At 39.4% G+C, this 25,413-nt stretch overlaps 1 protein-coding gene across 5 annotated transcripts in view; it reads left to right on the top strand.

The window, feature by feature from the left end:
* Positions 1 to 25,413, top strand: part of LOC120311176 (GEM interacting protein) — a 72,479-nt gene that overhangs the window by 41,550 nt on the left and 5,516 nt on the right. For 4 of the 5 annotated variants that reach the window (XM_039350372.1, XM_039350370.1, XM_039350373.1 and 1 more), the window contains 10 exons: positions 3,476 to 3,652; positions 8,226 to 8,363; positions 8,673 to 8,866; positions 13,271 to 13,395; positions 14,463 to 14,549; positions 17,120 to 17,212; positions 18,881 to 19,041; positions 19,418 to 19,606; positions 20,159 to 20,296; positions 23,087 to 23,277. In XM_039350372.1, coding sequence (XP_039206306.1) covers positions 3,476 to 3,652; positions 8,226 to 8,363; positions 8,673 to 8,866; positions 13,271 to 13,395; positions 14,463 to 14,549; positions 17,120 to 17,212; positions 18,881 to 19,041; positions 19,418 to 19,606; positions 20,159 to 20,296; positions 23,087 to 23,277 — 1,493 coding nt within the window. The remainder of the gene's footprint in view (positions 1 to 3,475; positions 3,653 to 8,225; positions 8,364 to 8,672; positions 8,867 to 13,270; positions 13,396 to 14,462; positions 14,550 to 17,119; positions 17,213 to 18,880; positions 19,042 to 19,417; positions 19,607 to 20,158; positions 20,297 to 23,086; positions 23,278 to 25,413) is intronic. The other variant, XM_039350371.1, reaches the window with a different exon arrangement.

Genomic DNA, 25,413 nt, shown 5'->3' with positions numbered 1-25,413 from the left:
TGAGCAATCACTAAATGAACTGCTGTAAGTCAAGGATTATCTGTACTTTGCAAAGAAGTTGCTTCTAATTTTTAGGTGTCAAAATATTCAGTTGTCCTACTATGCAAGCACATGTATCATAGCCGGTTAAGATTCTGTAATGCTTTGAAAATAAGCACAGAGATAAATAAACAATCTCCAGCTCTGACCACTTAGCAAAATCTTTGTTCCATCATCATCTAAGAGCAATCGGAGTTGTGATTATTTTTAAGCTGCATTTGGAAGGTTGGGCTGCAAGAATTACTCACGAAGGAAGGGAGGCGTATGTGTCCCAGGATAATGTTGCGGGGTCCAATCTGGATCGGTCACCAGGATCAGATTGGAACCTGCTACAAGAATCACTCTTTAAGCCTTAAAAAAACCACAATAACTTAGAGAAGGCATTTATTATTAACATTATTACTGAGTGCTGGGACAGACTACCCTTTGTTTTTGTTTTTTCTGAGAAATTCATGTCAGCTGCAGATGACCATGTGACATAAAACTAGATTAGGGACATTCTAAATATTTTTGTTCCCCTTGGCTTGTGAGAATCTCTAATGGTAAAGTCAAATTAATTATCCTATTTAGTACTATATTAGGTATTTTCGTATTGTGCTTTACATGGATTTACCTGACGATATTCAATTGAAAAAAATCTGCACAGTCTGTGCTGATGTAGTCGTGATAAGGGATAGATAATTATTTGAACTGAACTGAATTGACTTTATTTGGCCAAGTGTGATTAGACACACAAGGAAGTTGTCTCCAATACAGAAACTCTCAGTGTACATGCAAAGCAGCAGAATAATAATAATATTAATAAAAGGAGAGAGTAAAGAAGATACTAAAGATAAATAATACTATATAATATGTGGGTACGTATACATAGACATTAGACAGCACTGTGAGAATTAGATGTTCAGCAGAGTGATGGCACAAGGGTAAAAACTGTCCCTGTGTCTAGCTGTTTTGGCATATAATGCCCTATAGTGCCATCCCAAGGGAAGGAGTTGAAACAGTTTGTGTCCAAGATGTGAACGATTTGCAGATATCTTCTCAGCCCTCCTTCTGACCCACACAATACACAAGTCTCCTATGGAAGGCAGGCTGGTTGCCATTTTTTTTGTCTGCAGGCCTAACTATCAGTTGAAGTCTGTGTCTGTCCTATTTGGTTGCTGTACCAAACCAGACGGTTACCAGAAGTACGAATGACAGACTCAATATTTCCTCTGTAGAAGTGTATCAACAGCTCCTGGGGTGGTCTGAACTTCCTGAATTGACGCAGGAAGAACATTCTTTGTTATACCTTTTTAATGATGATTCTATTGTTACGTGTCCATTTCAAGTCCTTATATTTTATAAAATATTATAAACATAGACTGTATTTTATAATCAGCATAGTTGTTATCAAAGCCACTTTGGAGTAGTGGTGAGGGCACCAAACTAAAAACCCAGAGACCATGAGTTACAGTCCCACCTTAGGCACAAAGACAGCTGGGTGCTCTTGAGCCAATCGCACGCTGTCAGCCCTGCGAAGCAAGCAATGGGAAAATCACTTCTGAAATCTTGCCAGGAAAACTGCAGGGATTTGTCCAGGCAGTCGCCAGGAGTCAATACTGACTTGAAGGCAGTAAAAAAGACAAAGTAATTATAGTCAGTTTGATTTAGTAACTAAATGGTTGGCCACTACACTTTGCATGATTATTGTTGGCAAACATTAGAAGAGGAAGTGTTATATACTTCTGGGGTAAGGTAAGATATAATACAGGTAGTCCTCAACTTACAATCACAACTGAGCCCAAAATTTCTTTTAATAATAATAATATTTTAATAATAATATTAATAATTATTTATTTATTTATGAGACTTATATACCGCTTTAAGTGCAAGCACTCTCTAAGCGGTGTACACCAGTAAGCAATGTATATATATATTTACATTGCCCCCAATAATCTGGGTCCTCATTTTACCTACCTTGGAAGGATGGAAGGCTGAGTCAACCTTGAGCCAGTGAGATTTGAACCGCTGACCTGCTGAACACAGTCAGTTAAAGTGGCCTGCAGTACTGCACTCTAACTGCTGCGCCACCTCGGTAGTAGTAATAATAATAATAATAAAGTTGGAAAGGACCTTGGAGATCATCTAGTCCAACCCCCTGCTCAGGCAGGAAACCCTATACCAGGGCTTTTCAACCTTTTCACCCATTGTACCACTTTTAGGATATGGCAATATCCGGGTACCACCAATTGCCTAGCAAAGTGTCAAAAACCTGATGACAAAAAAAAAAGAAGAAAAAAGTAATAAAGTATAGGTAGTCCTCAACTTACAACAGTTCACTTAGTGACAGTTCGAAGTTACAATGGCACTGAAAAAAGTGCCCCCCAAGCCACAGCCGAACAAGACACCTGCCTGCCTGCCCAGCAGCGCTCTTCCTCCTGTCCGAGGTTTTCATTGTGAGCATTTCTGTTGAGGATTGGCAGCGGGGGTGGGGTGGGGGTGTTTGGTCTTTATTCCCGTCTGCTGGGTGGTTGCAGCAGATTTTGGTCACTTCACATGACCCTGGGACACTGTGACCGTCATAAATATGACTCAGTTGCCAAGCATCTGAATGTAAATCACAAGACCCTGGAGATGCTGCAACATTCTAGGTGATTGGCGCTTCTTCTGGGCTCAGCAGAAGTGCCAGGATCAGCACCGAGCTCCAGCTGGGGCTTGTGCGGTGCTTCCACCGGTTCAGTTCATTCCCCTCCCCCACTACCACTTTTCTAGGATGGTCACGTACCACCTGCCAGGTGCCAATGTACCACAGGTGATACCCGTACCACTGGTTGAAAAGCCCTGCCCTATACAATTTTGGACAAATGGCTGTCCAGCCTCTTCTTAAAATCTTCCAGTGTTGGCGCATTCACAGCTTCTGGAGGCAGGTTGTTCCACTGGTTAATTGTTCTAACTGTCAGGAAATTTCTCCTTAGATCTAGGTTGCTTCTCTCTTTGATTAGTTTCCATTCGTTGCTTCTTGTCCTGCCTTCAGGTGCTTTGCTAAGTAAGATAGTTGTTAAGTGAATTTTGCCCCATTTTTGCCACAGATGTTAAATGAATCACTGCAGTTGTTAAATCAGTAACAGGGTTGTTAAGTAAACCTGGCTTCCCCACTGACTTTGCTTGTCAGAAGATCACAATAGGTCATCACAATGACCCTGGGACACTGCAACCATCATAAATATGAACTAGTTGCCCAGCATCCAAGTTTTGATCAAGTGACTGTGGGGAAATTCTGCAATGGTCGTTAAGTGTGAAAAACGGTCATAAGTCATTTTTAGTGACGTAACTTTGAACGGTCACTAAGTGAACTGTTGTAAGTCAAGGACCACCTGAATTAATAATAATAGAAACCAAGAAACCAAGCCTATGGCAGAGCTACTGCACAATAACAGTTTGCCTCCTCTAATTGCAGAATGATTCCTTGTCTTCGATGCGCAAAGCTCGCCTCCATTACCTCCAGCGCTGTGAGGATTTGGAAAAGGCCAAAGTGCAAAGCGCCAAAGCAGAAGAAGAGTTCCAGGCTGTCACAAGTAGTGGAAACAAGCAATTGGAAAAACGGCGACGTTATCGAGATGAGGTTCAGACAAAGGTAATTGGGTCTTGGGACTTAAAAGTTAAACGTTCTGCCTCTTCACTCTGGTCCCTGAAGCAGATGTTAAGTTTGAGGATTCAGGTCCTCATGACAGCAGGGAAATAATGTAGAAATGTATGGGAAAGACACAGAAATGAATTATAGCTTTTTGTAAGCTTGCTTATAAACTTTTGCTTTTGCGCACCACATATTTATCTGGATGCCATTGATACAGCAACGGGAAAGTGATATGTAGTAAAAGTTATTATATCGTCAGCAGTGATTTTTGAGATGAAATAAAACAATGACAGCCCCTGAACATGAAGAGTCGTACCATTAATTGTTCTGGCTCCTGACTTCTGCAGATTCTGCTCAAAGTCATTGGACCTGCCACAATTCTGTCAGACCAGGAATCTCAAAGGTGCTTTTTTTCAAAAGGCAACTGGAGCATGTTTTTCCCTTGAGGAAGAAGATGTTTTGCTTCTGATCCAAGAAGCTTCATCAATTCTGAACTGGTGATGCTTCTTAGATGAGAAGCAAAACAGCTTCTTTGAGGAAAAAACATAGTCTAGTTGCCTTTTGAAAAAGCATTTTTGAGACAACCATGACCTGGATGACTAAGAATCTCCATAGACACTGTCAGACCAGTTCTTTGCCTTTTTTACTGTAGTCCCCTCCTCCCCACTTATGAACCTGTTAAAATTGATGTGAAAGAACTGGCTACTAGAATCAAGATCATGTGAAGTATTAATACCACTTTACAATGTCTTGGTAAGGCCACACTTGGAGTTTTACATCCAGTTTTGGTCACCACAATGTAAAAAAGATATTGAGACTCTAGAAAGAGTACAGAGAAGAGCAACAAAGATGATCAGGGGACTGAGGCTAAAACATATAAGGAACGGTTGCTGGAATTGGGTATGTCTAGTTTAACGAAGAGAAGGACGAGGGGGGACATGATATCAGTGTTCCAATATCTCAGGGGCTGCCACAAAGAAGAGAGAGTCAAGCTATTCTCCAAAGCACCTGAGGGCAGGACAAGAAGCAACAGATGGAAACTAACCAAGAAGAGAAGCAACCTAGAACTAAGGAGAAACTGCCTGACAGTTAGAACAATTAACCAGTAGAACAACCTGCCTCCAGTAGCAGTGAATGCTCCAACACTGGAAGTTTTTAAGAAGAGACTGGACAGCCATTTGTCTGAAATGGTATACTATAGGGTTTCCTGCCTGAGCAGGGGGTTGGACTAGATGGCCTTCAAGGTCCCTTCCAACGTTGTTGTTGTTGTTGTTGTTATTATTATTATTATTATTATTATTATTATTATTATTATTATTACTACCACTACTACCACTACTACTACTACTACTACTACTTAATCTGTACTAGCTGATTGAAAACCCAATGACCCCCAAGTGGATTTGGGGCCTCCATAGAGGCCATTCTAATCCTTCGCTAGCAAGCATAGGTCAGTAAAGCTCCTTTTTAAGTCAGTTTTTATTTTACTGGGTCTTCAAACCCTAGCTCAAGTTTTATTGACATACATTTTAGGATTACTTTCCGATTACAGTTGTTCTTTTTAACAATATTGATTTTCTTTTCATTGTTGTTTTATAACGTGAATGTGTTGTAACTTGCTCAGAGTCTTTTTAGTTGGGTGAGCTATTATAAGTGTTAAATAAATAAATCAATAAGTGGCAGACAAAGCACTGAATTGCTCACAAGGCATACTTTCAAGAAAGAGAATGTGCTGCTTTAAATCCAGTCAAAAGCAATGAATTCCACATTATGTGAGATCAAGCTGTTTGCATTTACATTTGGTGAACATTTTTCTTGTTGATTTTTTTTTTGGGAGGGAATGCTGGGGAAATGTATGTGATCAAAGGGAAATAGGAAGGAACCAAGCTCTGGATTCTAGACTTTTCTCTGATGGAGAGACAATAAGCTTGTGTGGCTTAGAAACCAGCAATAGTTCCCTGAATGAGGTATAATGTGAAACAAATACAGTTGTCATGACCACCAAGAAAGCCGCTCTTGGCAAAATCATGAATGGTGATAAAAGGAAGTGATTTAGGAGAAGAAAGAAAAACAAAAGAACTGTTGATTATGACATGATATAAGGAGATTAATCACGGAATTTCCCCCAAAGCATCTGAGAAGATTACTAACTCATAGAGAATACTTCTCTGTATTATAGTAATGGAGCTGGCTCATTATATCACACAAAATGTTTTCTTCCCCTACTGTGCAAGTCTTGTATAGCACAGAATGAAAGATGAGCAGGTTTCATGCAAATGAAAAAAAGCATTGCTCTTGGGGAGTGAGGGGGGGGGACTTACTAGAGCAACTTACTAGACCAGTGATGGCGAACCTTTTAGAGACCAAGTGCCCAAACTGCAACCCAAAACCCACTTATGCATCGTTGAGTGCCCGGTGGGTGTAGCCCATTGGGTGGGTGTGGCCCATTGGGTGGGCATGGCTGCAGTGGTAACAGCAGACTGGGTGGGACTAAAAAGTTCAGTCAATCAATTTCAACTTTGCAAGATCTTTTTTTTCCCACGAGAAGTTGAAATTGACTGATTGAACCTTTTTTTTTTTTTTTTTTGCACAGGGCGGTGGAAGCCTGAAGCGAAAAGGTTTTATAAAACCCAGCTGAAGGCTGGGGCGACGGCGTGCATGCCCACAGAGAGGGCTCTGAGTGCTGCCTCTGGCACCCGTGCCATAGGTTCGCCACCACTGTACTAGATCTTCCTTCCCAGCTACTCCATTGATTTGGCCTGGGAAAAGCTGGAAAGAAGATTGCAAATGGTGATCATATGACCATGGAATGCCACAAGCGCAAATGTTGTAAATGTGATCTGGCTATAAAGCACCCAAATTGCAATCTGTGATGGCTGGGCAACTGGACCTTCAAGGACCAGTTGTAAGTACGACTTGTCAATGCTATTGCAACTTTGAATAGTTGCTAAATAAGTGGTCAATAAGAAGAGATTTATCTGTAGTATTTGTGAGAAGAATCTGAGTGCCCTGGTAGATCACAGATTAAGCATCAATCAGCAGTGTACTGCAGCTGCCAGGAGAGCCAATGTAATCTTGGACCGCATCCACAGAGGTATGCTGTCACACTCATAAGAAGTGATAGTTTCATTCTGTGTTGCACTGGTCAAACCCTACTGGGAATACTGGGTCCAGTTCTAGTTGTTTTACAATACAAAAAGGTACCGTAGGAGAGAAACTAGAAAGAATGTGGAGGAGAACAATGACAATGATAACAGGCTTGGAGGTTAAATCCAATGAAGAATGGTTGAAGGAACTGGATATGTTCTTTTTAAAGAAGAGAAGAGGTGGTTGCAGTTTCCAAAAACCCTAAAAGTCTGTCCCAGGAAGTGGTGTGAATTTATTCTCAATAGCTCCCACAGGTAGCAAATGTAGCAATGGGGGGAAGCTTTATAGAGGCAGATCCACACTTGAAATAAAGAGGGATTTCTTGACTGAGAAAGCAATTAAACAGTGGAACAGCCTGCTTCCTTGGAGTCATGAGTCCTGCATGATTGGAAATTTTAAAAAAATGCTACATAGCCATTTGACTTTGAGGATTCCTGTCCCTGGCAAGGGGGTTGGACTAGACCTCCCAAGTTTCTTCCAGTCTTATAATTCTATAAGCGCCCTGAGAAGACTCAATTATAGTTGAATTGGAGGTGGATGTAGGAACATGTAAGAGTCTCTGTTGTCACCAATAAAGCTTTGGAAGCAGAATTTTCCATATCTTGCATCTTGTCTTGGCCTGTTCATTCCAAAGCATATGGGACAGATCTATATTTATAACAGAAGGAGATGATGATTTGGCAATAATTGTAGACACTGGGATTAATTGCACAAAGGACAACTGCCCAGCTGCCCTCAGTGAGAAGATTTGGACTCTGGCTCAATAGATGATGGTTTTGCTGTCCCAAGCTGGAGGAAAATGGTGAGGAAATGAACAGGTTGAAAAGAGCAATATGGTGGTTATGGAAATGACTTTATAGCAAGTGATTCCTAAATCCAAATTTGTTCCTGGAAGCTAAAATTATAGCCCATCAAGTAAGGAGCATAATGCTTGCATGCATTGCTGAAGAATATGATTCTGAGGATCCTGGTTCTGTGATTTAGACTGAAGAAAAAAACACTATCATGATCATGAATAAGAACTATCAGAATATAACGATAATGTATACTAGTAATCAGTCCTGGAAATAACACAGGTGATCATTAAGTCTTTGAAGAAAGGGGAAGAAGGAGATGCTTAGTCTCAGAGTGGATTAGTCCTATTGTAGTATTTTCTATTCAGAAATAAACCACAAAGTGTCCAAAGGCAGGACAACTGCCACAGATCCAGCAAATTTTATTTGATGTCAGAATGAACTGAACTGCACAAATGATTTCAATTTATCCCTAAAATAAACTATACAATATGGATGCTTACTTATTTTGGGCACAGAACTGGCATTCACATCAGTTCTTACTGCCATCCCCACAGTGAAATACTTCATCCATTGGCATATCCAAGTCAGCTTTTCCATTCCTTTCATCAGTTTTTATTTCATGCACATAGGTTCAGGAATCAGAAGTCACATATAGAAGCTGTGTTTCTGAAGCCAACAATCGTCGTTTGGAGTTGAAAAAAGTCCGGGAGAGAATTATCTCTCACATTCGCAAGCTAATGTATCAAGGAGATGAAATGCTGGTGAGGGTAAGTTGTGATTTATGGCTAGATGTTTCTCTTGACTTCCTCCTTCACTTCCCAACTTCACTTTCCAAAGACAGGGTGAGAAGTGGGGGGGGTGCTCACTTCTCTAACTTAAGCAGTTATTAAATAGGGGTGAACAGAATAGCCTAATTAAGTCAATTTATGCACATAACTGAGACTGAGTGAATTTCCAAACTTTTACTATCGAAAGATAAGTAGAGAGATACTGTGGCAGATTCTCCAAATTTCAAAAATCATTCTAAATTCTAAAAATCAAGGAAATGTATTCATTTTGTATGTGTATATCTTCAGGTCTCCTTGAGGATGTTCAAGCTACAGCATGCTCAAGCAGAACGAATCCCTGTAGGATACCAGAACTTGACTGAATTCTGCAAGCCCTACAAGATTGGTGAAAAATATCTGGAATTTATTCAAAAACTGCCCAAAAAAGAGCTTCCCGTTGAGGTGTACAGATTTGAAGAATTTGCAAATTCTTCAGGGCAGAGGTAAGGAAGCATAACCCTTTTTCTTCTGTCCTCTGACCATCCATCCATGAGCATTCCCATCCTCTTATAAACCAGGGGTAGGCAACCTTGGCTCTTTTATGACTCGTGGGCTTCAACTCCCAGAATTCCTGAGCCAGCCATGCTGGCTCAGGAATTCTGGGAGTTGAAGTCACAAATCATAAAAGAGCCAAGGTTGCCTACCCCTGTCTTATACCCATCAGTTCTGATCAAAAAAATTTATTACATGGCCCTGAAGATTTACGGCAATGGGGAAACATGTGCCCTTCCAGATGTTGATGAAATATACTGTAGATCTCAGCAGCCCTAGCCACCATAGCCAGTTGTGAAGAATGCTAGAAATTACAGGTTCCACAACATCTGAGAGCTACAGGCTTCCCACCCCAAATGCCAACAGTTTTAACATGTGAAACATGCATATTGCAGGATTCCTTTGATGAGAAATGTCTTATCAGTGATTGGCATACTGAAAACTCAGATTAAGTGTTTTCAGCAGACAAGAGACAAAAAGTCTTCCAAGATCTTTTAGTAATAGCACCAATTATTTCTTGTACTTAGTTTTTTAGACCCAGTCCTTTGATCAACTTAAGCATTTCAGAAGAAGCTTCTTAAAATCTTTAATATATATTCCTGTGGTGCTAATGTCATAATGGTATGCCACTCCCTCACACCCTTACACTAGGCTGGATCCTACTGATGAGCTCAACTGTCCAACTGAAAACTAGGGCACTAAAGCTTCCCTGTAAATAAGAACTAAACCAGTGGTTCTCAACCTGTGGGTCGGGACCCCATTTGGGGTCAAACGACCATTTCACAGGGGTCACCAAACAAGGCTGTCCGCCATTTTTTCCCCTTTTCTTTGGCCACGCCCCTGGCACCCAGTGATGTATTAATGGTTGGGGGTCACCACAACACTCAAATGCAGTTCTTTTGAACTGTATTATGGGGTCGCGGCATTAGAAAGGTTAAGAACCACTGAACTAAACTCTCAAAAATAGCTAGATGATCAAGATGTGTCACTATTTCCAGCAGGGGGCAGTAAAGACTTTTTAAATAATACCTAGAGACAGGAATTGTGAACGGGATGCTGTGGAAGGAAGGAGAAAGAGAGAGAGAAGGTCCTGAAGTCTCCAACAACCATCACAAAACAAAAAGTAAGGGAGTAGCTAGCATTGAAGACAGAACAAGAAGGAATGGATAACTAATCAAGGAGAGAACCAACTTAAAATTTTAAGGAGAGCTTTCCTGACAGTAGAACTATTAATCAATGGAACGACTAACTCCGGAAGTTGTGGGTGCTCCAAATACTAGAGTTTTTAAAGAAGAGATTGAATAGCCATTTGTGTGAAGTGGTATAAGGTTTCCTGCTTGAGCAGGGGGTTGGACTAGAAGACCTCCAAAGTCCCTTCCCAACTCTGTTAGTCCGTTTTTTCTTCACAAGGAAGTCTCCAAAAAGTTCTATTATAAGTCAGAAGAGTCCAAATCTGTCCGGCTTGTTTCTGATGAGTGCTGGCTGGGACCAGGTTTAAGTCTTCCCATTAGTCCATTATGCCAAATTTTCTTTTTCTTAACTGTGATTTTTGAAAGAACCACAGCACTACGGAGTACATGTTTGATTTTTTTTTCCCTGAGCAAGTGTCCTATTTGAAGGACTAAACATCTCTCTGTAGGATTATCATAGGCTTATTCTAAAGTTAAACCTGAATCACAGATGTTTGATTTAAGCTCTCTGTGCTATATTGTATCATTTCAACTTCAGATATTTTTCTAGAGAGAAAATTATATTCATAGTAAAACAAATTATTTGGGCAAAGGAAGTAAATTGCTCCAATATGAAGTAGCTATTGTCTTTTCAAAGAATCTGTGGGCAGAAGTGGATGTTTGAAGGAAAGTTTGGTAGTTGGAAATGCCACGGTTTTGTTTGTGTGTGTGTGTGAGAGAGAGAGAGAGGGGGAGGGAGGGAGGGAGGGAGGGAGAGAGAGAGTGAGTTTGTATAGTTGGGCTCTGAAAAATGAGGTAAAGCGGCCTCAGTAGATGAGGTAAAGTGGCTCAGTATGGGAAAAGGGTGCAACTGCAGGGGGAAAAGCAATTGGGAAGAACTACCCACCTGTCTGTTTCTACCATCCACCACAAATGGCAGTGCAAAAGAACTGCATTTGAGCATTTCCTCACCAGCATCCCTTGCTTTGACAAGGGAAAATACTGCTGGAATAATGATGAATTGTTCTGACTTTCTTCACTGTCCTCTGTGTTTTACAGTAGCAGAATCAGCAGGATAAAGTTCCATAAATCACCCTTGGGATGAGAAAAGGCCAGTATTGTGGGAAAAGGGGATAACACTGGAGCTGCCAGGTTATTCCAGGGGCTTCGTAAATAACTTACAAGGAAAGTTCTTAATTAGTGCCAGCCTCAGTAAGAGGAAGGCTTTCCCAGTAATAAATGCTCTCCCAGGAATAAAACCTAGAAGGAAAAAAACGCAGCATTCTTCCCAGATTACCTGTCTCTGAAGCAAATATGATTTCAGTGCAATACTTTGAAGGATCAAAACCATGTAATATTGAAAATGGCTATAAATTCTTAATATAACCATACACACTATATATTACTGATTTTCAAGTTTTAGGGTTGCCATAACACTTTCAAATGATGCACAGTGAATTTGTATAACACCTATAGATAAAAGAATTTATTTATCTGAGGCAAAAATAGATTTGCCACTTAATTTGAAGCATTGCGTTTTAATTTACATATCAAATGAAGTAATGACAGACCTTTAAACTATTTCATTGGAAATAAACAAACCAACAACCCCGCACACACACACACACACCAATAAAATTTACAACCATCCTTTTAATGAAAAGGTTGAGCTTATTTACTTTTACATAATTCCTGACATCTGGGTTAATTTAAAGATAGGCACATTCCTTCTATCAGAAACGAAAGAAGGAAAGGAAGCTTTTTGACTTAAATTAACTTCTCTTGAAATGCTGCAGTACGCAAATCTCTGGCAGGCTGTAAGTTACTTTTAGTGCTCTCTTCCAGTACAGCCCCATTGAGATAACTATCATAGGACCATCTTCTTTCTCAACCTACTACTCCTTTCCCCTCCATATAATTTCCCCTGCAGAGTGAGCATTAAGTTACATAGTCAAAGCTGTGCATAGAAGCCTCTTGTGCTCTGGGCATGATTATTCCTCCTTTGTAAATATATTGTGTTTTAAAAAAACAAGCACAAAGAACATTCGGGCCTCATCTGGGGCTCTGGAGGTCATTTTGTATCAAACTAGTAAGGCAGCTGAGGGAGGAGGCTTCTTTCCTTTCATGAATGTTGCACTATACCCATGGTGGCGAACCTATGGCATGTGTGCCACAAGTGGCACGCGGAACCCTCTCTGTGGGCGCGTGCACCATCACCCCAGTCCTGGGCCTTCGGCTGGGTTTTATAAAACTTTTTCGCTTTGGGCCTCTGCCACTGTGTGCAAAAAAAAAAAAGGTTCAATCAATTAATTTCAACTTCTTGCGGGGAAAAAAGAAGATTTCGCAAAGTTGGAATTGATTGAACTTTTTGGTCCCACCCAGTCTGCCATTACCACTGCAGCCACACCCACCCAATGGGCCACGCCCACCCAATTGACCACACCTATTCAATGGGCCACACCTACCCAATGGGCCACGCCCACCCAGCACCTGATGATAGATAAGTGGGTTTTGGGCTGCAGTTTGGGCGCTCGGTCTCTAAAAGGTTCACCATCACTGCACTATACTCACAACTGATTATTGATTTATTATAAGCCATCAAGACAATGTTGACTACTAGCAACCACATAGATTTTCTCCAGGTTACCAATAGAAAGAAACAAAGCGATATGATGAAGAAAATTCACTTCTTACTGCATCTAACTATTCTGTATTATATAAAATTCCAATTTTGTTGAATGTTGTTGTAAACAAAATGATTAGTGGTTATATAACACCATATACTGAAGTATAGAAAAGAAAAAAATATTCAATTTTAATATTCAATGTTAAAGATTGGTGTACTTAAAGAAGGTGTGAGGTAAATACTGGGTCCAAACTAGGAATTCAACATAGAATTTCTGTATCTTGTTCATTGCATTTAGAATGTTCAGTTGCCTCTTGAAATATGCACTTAGAATATTTCCAGCTTTTTGTAGTGTTCTTAATCTTGTCACATAAGTTTAATTCAGATGGCATTAACTATTACTATTAACACAAGTGTGTACTAGGGTGTGGGAATGTTCTTTAAGACAACAATCATTTGTGAAACTTTTTTGGAACAAATGTCTGGTAATAATCAATTATCTGTAACTGGGAATATTTTCTGGGAAAACTATAGTAATTGATGGGCCTTTGCTTTTTTAGATCACCCTCTTCTGGTAGAAGAAAAAATATTGCACCTGGTACTCGAATTTATTCATCAGCTGCTGACCTCATCAGCTTATCAGAAGAAACTCATGGAAAGCCATCTTCCTCAAGCAGTGAGCAAAGTACAGTTAATTCTATTACAATATACTTCTACCTTCTTCTTTGGGATTTTATAATCCTTGCTGCGGCCTGGCTAGATCAGTATATGGCACCCAGATCTGGTTACCAAAATTTTCATTACTACAGGTTGTCCTCGACTTACGATAGTTCATTTAGTGACCATTCAGAGTTACAAAGGCACTAAAAAGTGACATCATTTTCCATACTTATGACCATTGTGGCATTCCCATGGTCACATGATCAAAGCTCAGATGCTTGGCAACTGGTTCGTATTTAAGACAGTTGCAGGGTCCCAGGGTCACGTCGTCGCCTTTTGCAACATTCTGACAAGCAAAGTCAATGGGGAAACTCAATTCACTTAACCACGTTACTAACTTAACAACTGCAGTGATTCACTTAACAACTGTGGCAAGAAAGGTCATAAAATGGGGCTAGGCTCACTTAACAAATGTCTCACTTCGCAGCAGAACTTTTGGGTAGTGAAAGACTACCTGTATTGAATGATGTGCCATCAAGTCGTTGTTGACTCCTGACGACCACATATATTTCTCCCTAATGGTCTGTCCCTAACTTGCTTTATCTGGTCTTCTAATGGTGCACCCATCACCATTGCAACTTATTCTATCCACCTTGTTGGTGGACATTCTCTTCTTCACTTTCCTTCCATCGTTCCCAGCATTGAGCCTGATCTAGAGAACTTGGCCTTTGCATAATCTGTCCAAAATAGATTAATTTGAGCCTGGCCATTTGTGCCTGGAGTGAGAACTCTAGTGATCACTACTAGATGGCAGGATTAAATATTTTTTAAAAAAATGGGTATCTTTGCTACCATTTTGCACTTTGGGACTGTGACTTTAATGTAGAATTCTTGAGTGGGGGGGGGGGGAAGCAAGCACAGCTAAGGGATCTCAACAAAAGAAAACCCCACACAACTCCTTCAGTGACAGGCAAAAGTTAATTTCAGCATTATCAAAGGCCTCTCCGTTTTCCATTTTGCCTCTCAACTGACATCTCATATTTTACAAGAAAGCTCTAGTTATATACAAGACTATCTTTCTTCCATTGCCAGGTGCCAACCAATCTTTCTACAGTGACACAGAGAGCTTGGGAGGGAGCACTGAATGCCAATGCTTGGATTCGCCCACATCTAGCCCAGGTGAGAAGAAATTCCCTTTTTGCCTGGAAAATTAAGAAAGTTCATAAGGAAGAAATGGGAGATGGAAACTTTATTAAAGTATTAGCTGGAATCTTTGTGAGAAAAATTAGTTACGTTGCAAACAGACTGTGGCATTCTTTCCTAACCTGTAGCCTTATTCTCCCCAGATACTGCTTTTTAATAGATTTTTTTTAAAATAAAAAAATCCCTTCTCCATAATATCAGGCACTTTGACCTTTTGAAGACAGAAACTGTTTGTCTTTTAAATGAATATATAAATCCTGTTTTTTTTTCTTTTATACATTTTAAATTGCAACTTGCTTTCTCTATTAAAGCTGAGAAAAATCTCTTTAGGCACCTTGATTCCTACAAAAGATTTTTTTTTTTAAAAAAAAAATTAAAGTGGCAGTATCATTTTAAATGTCTGAAGATCATGAAATTTATAAGAGAAAATATATCAGTTCTGTATTGGAAGCCCTGTGAATGATCTGAGAACACGTGACACATGATGAATGCTTACCTAATCAGAAAACTAGATGGGTTGGGGGGGGGGAGATTTCCTAAAGTGAAAGAGAGAAGGAAAAACCAGAAACTGTACCTGAACTCTGATTTCACTTCTGCAATACTAATGGCTGAGTTCGTGCATTGTACTAAGCCAGAGATCAGAATTATGAACTTTTGTAGGAATGTTGCTGCACCAATGGCTGGATGGCTTCCTACAAAGTCACAAGAAGAGTTTATGATGTCACAGAATGTGGCAAAGCTGTTTTTTTTTTTTCCCCCAACCTGTTTTGAGGATTTTAAACCACTGGAATTGAAACCCTGCTCCACTTTAGTGAGTCCCAGTGGTGGGATTCAAATATGTGAACAACTGGTTCTCTGTGTGGATGCTGCTTCCAGAAGTCCATTCTGGGCCTGGGCAACAAAAAATTAGCTACCGGTTCTGCCGAAGTGGTGCGAACTGGTTGAATCCCATCACTGGTGAGTCCTCTTATCTTCCTAGATGGTCAGAGCTGCTGCTACCGAATTTTGGAACTATAGTGCCGGAGTCAAGAGCTGCAAATGAGTTATTAGGCAGCTATATTCATGCAGCCTTAATTTGGTTTGTCTAATTTGAACCTTATGAAATTGTGTATTAGGTATCATTATATATCATGATTATTATAATGGTAATCATGATTATTATGATTATACTTGTCTGATGTGTGAACCCAGCCATAGCCTACATCTAATCAAATCACAGATGTAAATCTTGTTATCAGGTGCTAAAACAAAATATGTAGGTTGCAGCAAATTAAATTACAATAAATGTGGCATTAGGGTGCCTATAGAAAAGTGCTGCCTTTTTATAAAATAATGTTTTATTAAAAAAAAATAGAAACTGACCAACTGCAAAACAAAGGGGCAGCCTTTACATCATCTGTATTATCAGAGTTACTTTGAGGTTTCTCATAGACCCTGTAAACATTTTCAAAAAATTAAAATGGTCAGGTGACTACTTCTCATAGTTGCTTGAAAATGTGCCTATCTTTCTAAATAAAACAAGTATAGCTTCAGAGGGATAGAAAATTGGGGTGGGGCAGGAAGCTTCCAAATCAGTTTGCTCTTTCGTGATTTTTTTTTTTTTAAATGGCTGCTCCTAGCCCAGCGGTAGGCAACCTCGGCTCTTTTATGACTCGTGGACTTCAACTCCCAGAATTCCTGAGAGCCATGCTGACTCAGGAATTCTGGGAGTTGAAGTCCACGAGTCATAAAAGAGCCGAGGTTGCCTACCCCTGTCCTAGCCACTGTGATAGCCACTGTGGTGCTGCAGAATCCCCAGTCCCGTGAGAAACCATCTACAATAAGTGTCTTAAAATTTCAGACCTGCCTATCAACCCTGGAAGGCTGTGGCTCAGAGAATAGCTGGTCCTTATTCTTTTCAAACTTATGTTTTAAAACGGCGGTCAGTTTAAACAGTTGAACATGTCTGCACAGATTTGACAGTTAAAATAGCATGTCTCCCAGTTTGGAAATTCTTCAGTTGTGTTATACTGACAATGCAAACAAGTCTTTCATGAATGCTAGCTCTAGAAAAGTACATTATTTTTTTCACACAACAAATTAATTTTGCAGAATTCAGTGTGTGGTCAAATGTAACTGTTTGAGGTTATTTTAAGCAGCTTCCATGATTGTTTAAAACAGTGGTTCTCAACCTGTGGGTCGGGACCCCATTTGGGGTTGAACGACCATTTCACGGGGATCGCCAAACAACGCAGTCTGCCATTTTTTCCCCCTTTTCCTTAGCTGTGCTACTCCCTTTTATTCTATTGGCTTTTGAAAGCAAATAGAATAGACTGTCTTGAATAGAGTCTAATTCTATTGGCTTTCAAAAGCCGATAGGAATTGTCCAGGCTGTCTCTGCCCTGCTGAGCCCGCCAAAAGTCCCATTCTGCAAACGGTGCTGCACCAGTTGATAGCCCTCGACTTACGACCAGTTGAGTAGTCCTCGACTTACGACCGGTTGGGGGGTCATGGCATTAAAAAGGTTGAGAACCACTGGTTTAAAAGGTTATTTATTTCATATTCAGGCCACAAGACGTTGCTGAAAGCTCCATCCACTGGAACTGTATCCTCTTCAGAAGACTGTGAAGACAAAGATTTGATACAAGCCTATGACAATGGTGAGAAGCAAAAGAATCCTATGGTTTAACAGAATAAGAAGAAAATCAGAACTCTTCATAGCCTGGGAAAGGAAACAGAGAAGAGAACAGGAATATAGTTAGAGAGCTCCACAACTTATAAATGCATACTCTGTATTTTCCTGGTTTTTAATGAAAACATGCCAAGGATTCTTCATGTTGGGGTTCCCACTTTTACACAATTCTACCACATGTAAATGTTTTTAATTACCCGTAACACTACTTTGAGTTTTCCATTGTCCTTCTTTTTAAAGACTTACAGCTTTTTGAAATCAACTGCCTCAAACTTTCCTGTGAAAGTACCTCTGGATTTTTATTCCTCTGGAAGACCTTCCCTTTTTTATCACCCTTCTTCCTGTGGCCAGGCTATGCTAGATGCCATTCTGTTGTCCACTCTGACCTTTCAACTTTTAGATCATCCTCTTTTCCTTTTTCCTCTGGGCACTAACTATTATTGACTTCATACTCTGATGTTAACTGTCATTCACCGTGTAGTGCTTGACCTTTCATTTCCTCTAGCCAGAATTCCTAATCAATCATAATATATCATTAACTAAGAATCCGTGAGGAAAGATTTCCTCTTGCTTCTATCACTGCCTATCCTTTTTTTTTTTCCTGGGGTTCCCCAATCCATTATGAAAGTAATTGACATAATTGTAAATCTTTTACTAAACAAATTAATTACTACTGTTGCTTGACAGGTTTTCAGCTGTGGGATTTTTCACACTGCATTTGGAGATTACCCTTGTGAACACTGTAGGATGTAACACTTCGCTGCCATATATAGTATTTTATTTTATCCACTGGGAGACTCAGCCATCCTCTTTGGGGATGCTGCTCTTTGGGGATGCTGCATTATTGAAGAGAAGAAAAGATAACCTTTGTGTAATTTTTTACTGTGAGCACATTGGCACACATTAAAAATGAAATTCTGTTGCCTGCTCTCAAAAGTGTACACATACATAACACACATATAAACATGCTATATACAACCTATGTATATACCTACACCCTTACATATAAATACATATAAATATTAATCACTGTATATCTTGAATACATAATGGAAGGAGGAAGCTTGAGAGTTCACAAGGTTAATACTGTATGGAACAAAACTGTGACTGAATCTGGATGTTCTGCTTCAGATACCACAAAGCCTCCTCCCAGAAGGTAACAAGGGAAAGAGGTTGTGAAGACGATGTATAGTGTCCCAGACAATCAAGAAGGAGGAATATCTTTCCTTGGAGTATGCTACATTTTTAGATTACAAAATAGGAAATTTGTAATGATCAGGGTTTGCACTTTAACATTTCACCTAGTAAGTGCAAAATGGGAGGAATCACATCACATACTTGAGCATGGGCAGGATTTCTCCTATTTAGTAGTGGGGGTGAGTTATTTTATTTTAATTTAATCTGTTTTAATGTTATGTTGAACCTATTTGCAATTTACCTTACTCTTTTGTGTGCTACATTGGTCTCATGATTTTGGAATTCCCCCGACTTTGAATTTAGGGCATACCTTAAATATCTCCATATTCATTTTTCACTAGGTTTTTTTTTTTTTTTGTATTCAGCAAATATTCACTGTTCTTTAGGGAAAGAAATGATCACGTCTAATAGCGAATAATGGACTTCATCCTCTTTTCAGATCTAAATGATGTTGCATCTGAAAATGGCTTGTCCAATTGCCAGTTTAAAAAAATAATCCTGTCAAGTGCTGCTCAGACTCATCGGCTGAGAAAACTGAGGGGCCCTTCAAAATGCAGAGAGTGTGAGAACTTCATGGTCAGTGGTACTGAATGTGAAGAAGTAAGTGAACATAAAGGAACCACTTTGCTGCAAAATGGTCAAACAGCCTCCCACTCTCAGCACAACATATGACAAAAACATTGGTAGTCAAAAAAAGATGTGAAAGTAATTATTATTTAGGCTTCAATGGCACACTTACATACATGGAGCTAAGCACAGGATAGCTAACTTTTAAATAAATAGTTATACATCTAAATCTATAAAATTAATTCAATACCCTATTGTATGATACGATCCACTGAGCATTAAATCAGAGAGAGAGAGAGAGAGAGAGAGAGAGATGTGGCCTGTTACAAAAGCTTTGTAACAAAAATACTGTGGTTTAAAAAATAGCTATTTGTTAAGACTGATCCAATACTTTGCATTTTTTTCACAGTGCCTGTTGGCCTGCCATAAAAAGTGTCTGGAGACCCTTCTCATCAATTGTGGTCATCAAAAACTGCCAGCCCGGGCATCGCTATTTGGAATTGACTTCAGCGATGTGCCAAGGGATTTCCCAGAGGAGGTGCCATTTATTGTGATGAAATGTACATCGGAGATAGAAACTCGTGCCTTGGGAGTGCAGGTAACTCATTCTTCTATGCATTCAACAGTTGCATCCCAAGCTTTATTCCTGTTTCAAGGTAAGAGCAGGAACAAAATTTTCATTCCCATTCCTAATACAAAAACTGAATTAACAGTCACCTTTGCATGCTTTATATTTGTCCATTTCTGTGGAAACATAAAATTCTCCAAAAATGAGAATTTAACAGTTGGAGCAAACAGGTCTGCCTACACTTTTGTCTGCGTATAGATCAGAATCTTACATACCGGTATATTGTAAAATTGCAATGTATTGTTATTGTCACATGCTGGTTTTTCATTAGGCTGTTAGCTCTGAATTTCAGATTGAACAAAATACAGTATATCTCCAGGTTTCTGAGGTGGCAGAAGTATATTTTCTATACTAAATTAACCAGAGTTTGGTGTTCTAGCATTTCAGTCTCTCCTCCACTTGCATCTCTGTATTTCTGTATCAGATTGATATTCCGGTTGTCATTTGGGCACCTATGTATATGTGTTGTTCATCTAACTGGCTTCCCCTGATTTGGTCTCCCTTTGCCTCTCCTCTATGCAGGGAATATACCGCATTAGTGGGGCTAAAGCACGCATGGAGAGATTGTGCCAAGCCTTTGAGAATGGCCGAAGGTTGGTGGAGCTGTCAGAACACTCACCCCATGACATCACTGGAGTCCTTAAACATTTCCTTAAGGAGGTAAGAAATAAAAATGGAGAGTACCCCTAGCAGCACATTTCCCTACAGCTGAAAGTGATTTTATGAGATGTGTATCTTTAGCTGTGGGAGTTCACAAAGATACATTTTTTTCAGACCTTTCTAAAGCAGAAACACACTGATATTAAAAGACAGCTCATAGTTAGTCTTTCCCTTATAATGAACATCTTGTATTGCCCTCAGCTTTCACAATCTGAGTGTCTCATATGCTGTTCTATGACTAATTTGATTGATTGGCTCATAGATATCATATAAATTGCAGTTTGCCTACTATTTTTCAGATGTACTCTTATAGTTTCGCATCTATTCTTCATTGTCCTCAGTTTTTTACAAGCACAATCTCTTCTGTGGTTTGCCTCAGAGAAGGACCTTGGCAACTTCCCATTTTACAGAATAGAATAGAATAGAATAGAATAGAATAGAATAGAATAGAATAGAATAGAATAGAATAGAATAGACCTTGGAGGTCTTCTAGTCCAACCCCCTGCTTAGGCAGGAAACCCTATACCAGTGGTGGCGAAACTATGGCACGGCTGCCAGAGACGGCACTCAGAGCCCTCTCTGTGGGCATGCGCGCCGTCGCCCCAGTCCTAGGCATTCAGCTGGGTTTTAGGCCTCCACCGCCATGTGCAAAAAAAAAAAAAAAAAAAAAACCAGGTTCAATCAGTCAATTTCAACTTCTCATGGGAAAAAAAAAGATCTTGCAAAGTTGAAATTGATTGATTGAACGTTTTAGTGTCACCCAGTCTGCTGTTACCACCGCAGCCACGCCCACCCAATGGGCCACACCCAGCCAATGGGCCACACCCACCCAGCACTCAACGATGCATAAGTGGGTTTTCGGTTGCAGTTTGGGCACTCAGTTTCTAAAAGGTTCGCCATCACTGCCCTATACCATTTCAGACAAATGGTTGTCCAATCTCTTTTTAAAAACTTCCAGTGTTGGAGCATTCACAACTTCTGGAGGCAGGTTGTTCCACTGATTAATTGTTCTAATTGTCAGGAAATTTCTCCTTAGTCTTAGGTTGCTTCTCTCTTTGATTAGTTTCCATCCATTGCTTCTTGTCCTGCCCTCAGGTGCTTTGGAGAATAGCTTGACTCCCTCTTCTTTGTGGCAGCCCCTGAGATATTGGAACACTGCTATCATTCCATCCCTTGTCCTTCTCTTTTTTAAACTAGACATACCCAATTCCAGCAACTGTTCCTAATACGTTTTAGCCTCCAGGCCCCTGATCATCTTTGTTGCTCTTCTCTACAATCTTTCTAGAGGCTCAACATCTTTTTTACATCATATTTTTATTTTATTTTATTTTATTTATTTATTTTATTGTATTTTATTTTATTTTTATTTCATTTCATTTTATTTATTTTATTTTATTATTTTATTCAAAAATAAGGTTCTGATCTTGACCTCCCAGAGAACAAAGTCCATTCACTGCTCTACATGACGACTGTTTAGGAGTCACTCCTCAATATTCTTTTCTGCAGACAAAACATACTCTGTTCCTTTAACCATTTTGGGTAGGACTTGGTTTCTTACAGTTTTGGCAGCCATTCTCTGAACTCATTCCATGTAGACCTGGCTAAGGCATAGGAAAGAGGGACAATAACTTCTTGTGATCTGGACTTGTTTGCATATTTATCTATAAAAAACTGTCCATCTCAGGGCCCAAATCTGGACAGCTCAAAAAAAATATATCCTCAAATTGGATTCAGCTGTTTAGCAGTTGCATCTTATTGTTGTTTCCTGTTCTACTGTTGAATTACTAGAACATTCCATTTCTTTTGAAATGTAGATAGTTCTCGACTTATTTAGTGACCGTTCAAAGTGAAAATTGTACTTACGACTGTTTTTCACAGTTGCAACCTTTGCAACATCCCCAAGGTCATGTGATCAAAATTCAGATGTTTGGCAACTGATTCATATTTATGACAGTTACACTGTCCTGGGATCATGTCATCCCCTTTTGTGAGTTTCTGACAAGCAAAGTCAATGGGGAAGCCAGATTCATTTAACAACCAGGTTACTAACTTATCAGTTGCAACGATTCACTTAACAACTGTGTCAAGAAAGCTTGTAAAATGGGGCAAAACTCAATTAAACAATTTCTCACTTAGCAACGTAAATTTTGGGCTCAACTGTGGTCTTAAGTCAAGGACTACTTGTCATACTGTCAAATTAGGTCTCCCCTTTTTTATCCGTATATGTTTCATTTCATCTCCCCACGTGCAGACTTTACATTTCTCCCTGTTAATTTTCATTATATTTATTTCAGCCCACCGTTAAATTTCATGCCGTTCATTTCAGCTTAGTTATGCTGTAACCTGTCTAGAAGATTTTTTTATTATTATTTTCTTTCTAAAAGTTAGCGTTCCTTCTCATTTTGAACATGTGCATAAAAGGGGCTCTGAGTTCATAAAAGAAAGGTGTAAAATTCTAAAATGTTTTGTAATGCACAGAATTTCATTGCTGCATAAAAGGTAGTTCATAGTATGGGCACATCTTCCTTAAGGGGGATCCTTAAAGTTCAACAGCTCATATTTTCTGATATTCTCAAAATATGAACTCTTGTTCTGAAATATATGAGAACATGTGAGAACACTGAGAATTAGAAAAGTGCAAGACAGTAAACTAACATGGAAATTATTATAGAACTAGTCCATGAGACTGGGTTAACATGGCACGATCCAATAATATTTGTGATCAAATTTAAACCCAAGGAGTCTGTACCGGTAAAGTATTATGATGCATGTTTTGCATTTTTGCTACAGCTTTCCAGCCCTGTGCTTCCATATAAACTTTATGAAGATTTCATGACTTTCTCAAGAAATTTGCAGAAAACTGAAAACAGAACTGGTGATAATTCTGAGACAGATCCCATCAAGACCACCAAGGATTTGATGAGCAAATTACCAGCATCAAATTATAATACTATAAGGCATCTTATTGCTCATCTATACAGGTAATGAAAGAAATAGCACTGAATATCCAGCTTTTCTCTTGTAGGACAAATTAGCTCTGTTAAATTTATCTGATCTGGATATCATTTTTATTGCCAACAAAACGACTGTAACTATTATCAGCGAATTCTGATGATGTCCCTTTTAAAGTAGATGTAAGTTAAGAGAATGTGACAATGACTTGGAACAGAGTAAAAAACCTTATTTTAAGTGGCGTAGAAGTATATGGAATTACACTAATGGAAAGTATGAAAAAGAACATTTGGTAGACTACTGAGGTGAAAGAGATTAAGGGTGAAAAAAATGCATACATGAGCATGGTTGCTGTAGAACGTAAAAATAAGAGGAAGACATCCTGTAGAAAGCATTTAAATGCTTTCACTAGTATTGGAATGCATGATCTCACTCTCAACCTGTGTTTGGCCCTGTTCAAAGGCAATTTCCACCTCATCTTTTATTGTTAGTGGTATTGCCGGCCTCCTCTTTAGTCAGTCCTTGCACCAAGCCATTTGTTCTCCGCTGCTGGGCCATCTGCCTCCTTTTGAAGGAACCTTGCTATCATAAATGGGTGAAACACTGCATTTTTGTCCTGCCAGTTTCCCCTTTAGTTGGAGTCATAGGAAGAATGATAAAAATATGATATTTCCTTTCTCTTTTCCTCCCCTCCCCCTGGATATGCTAAATGGGAAGATTCTGACTACAAAGGGAAATCGACTTAAGGGCTGATACAAATGTCTATCAGTGAAAATCCATATCCTCAGACCCATTGAAAGAGAGAAAATGACTGGGGCTTGCTTTCCTAGCATGGATGAGAAGAGTAAAGAACTAGGGAAATCTACCAATCAGGGTTGTGGTATACACCATCTGGACAGGACACCTGGCAGGGCCGTCTCCAAAACTGAAGAAATGGGAAAACAATTTCTTAAGCCAGTTTCATTTTTAGCTGGTTTCTGCACAGGAGACAAGTAGCTTAAAACAAACAGAGCAAGGCATGGTTAAAATTAAAAGAGGAACACAAAATGCAATGCAAGCTTGATAGAAACATAAAGTTGTTTTGGAAGTGGATGAAAATAGCTTAAGAAGAAGCCTCTTGCATGGCGAATGGCATTAAGAATAAAAACAATGGAATTATTTTCAATGAAACCAGCATCTTTTAGAGATTTAATAATACATTGATGCAAAGAATTATAATGATATGTTATAGGGTGGGACTTCAATAAGTATTATGTTAGTGTCCAGGGAAAAAATTTAGAAAGGGAAGTCATAAATATTTTGAGAATAATGAAAATAGTAAAGCAGCAGACATTTTTTTCTTTAGATATTTTTATCCCACATTTTATAACTCTCTCAAGGGAATGGGCATAACTAATATTCCTTCCTCCTCCTATTTTCCACAACAACCCAGTGAGGTGAGGTAACTGAGAGAGAGGGATTGGTCCAGGCCTAAGGTGGAACTAGAACTCACAGCCTCCTGGTTTCTAGCCTGGTACCTTAACTACTAGACCAAACTGGTTATCTAGGTTTAGATAGTATGTTTGAGAAATATTAAAATATTAATGTAATTTGTTTACACTGTGCAACTTGTATGAAGGCTGCATCCGTGCTTAACAACTGAGAGAATACTTTACAGTAATTCCCTTGTAAAAAAAAAGAAAAGGTAGCAAATAAGGGTTTACTTGCATAAATGGAATGCTTTCTTTGAGGAGAAAGCCTTCGGAAATGGGATTGCAGAAGTTAAGGAAGAGAGTCTTCCCGGAGGTTGATATTTCCCTGTGTATGAGTTTCCAATTCAGGCTGGCAATAAATTTGCAATTCACAAAGAAAGAAAAATGCTGATTACTTGGGTATGGTATTTTTTATCTATGTATCCTTCTGTTTGTGAGGAAAATGTCCTGAACTTGAGAGGTTTCTGAGATTTTCCGCCTCCTGTGCCAATTTGGCTGCCACTGGAGCCACTGTAGAAGAGAAGGTGGGAGAATGTACTGTATGAAGTGTCATTAGTGACGACAGCGATGGCAGCAGGCTTGTCTTTGGGATAGGAGGCTTTGAAACTGGGAAGCCCCAACCCATGGTGGGTCCCTGGCAGTCTCTTGTAAGAAGCCATTTTTATGGAAGGAGCAGAAGTGAGAAAGCAGAGG

This window comes from Crotalus tigris, unplaced genomic scaffold (genome assembly GCF_016545835.1).
Source record: "Crotalus tigris isolate CLP2741 ecotype Arizona unplaced genomic scaffold, ASM1654583v1 scf7180000018323.1251302, whole genome shotgun sequence".
NCBI lineage: Eukaryota > Metazoa > Chordata > Lepidosauria > Squamata > Viperidae > Crotalus > Crotalus tigris.
The sequence above is the reverse complement of the archived record's forward strand: the minus strand, read 5'-3'. Positions and strand labels throughout refer to the sequence as shown.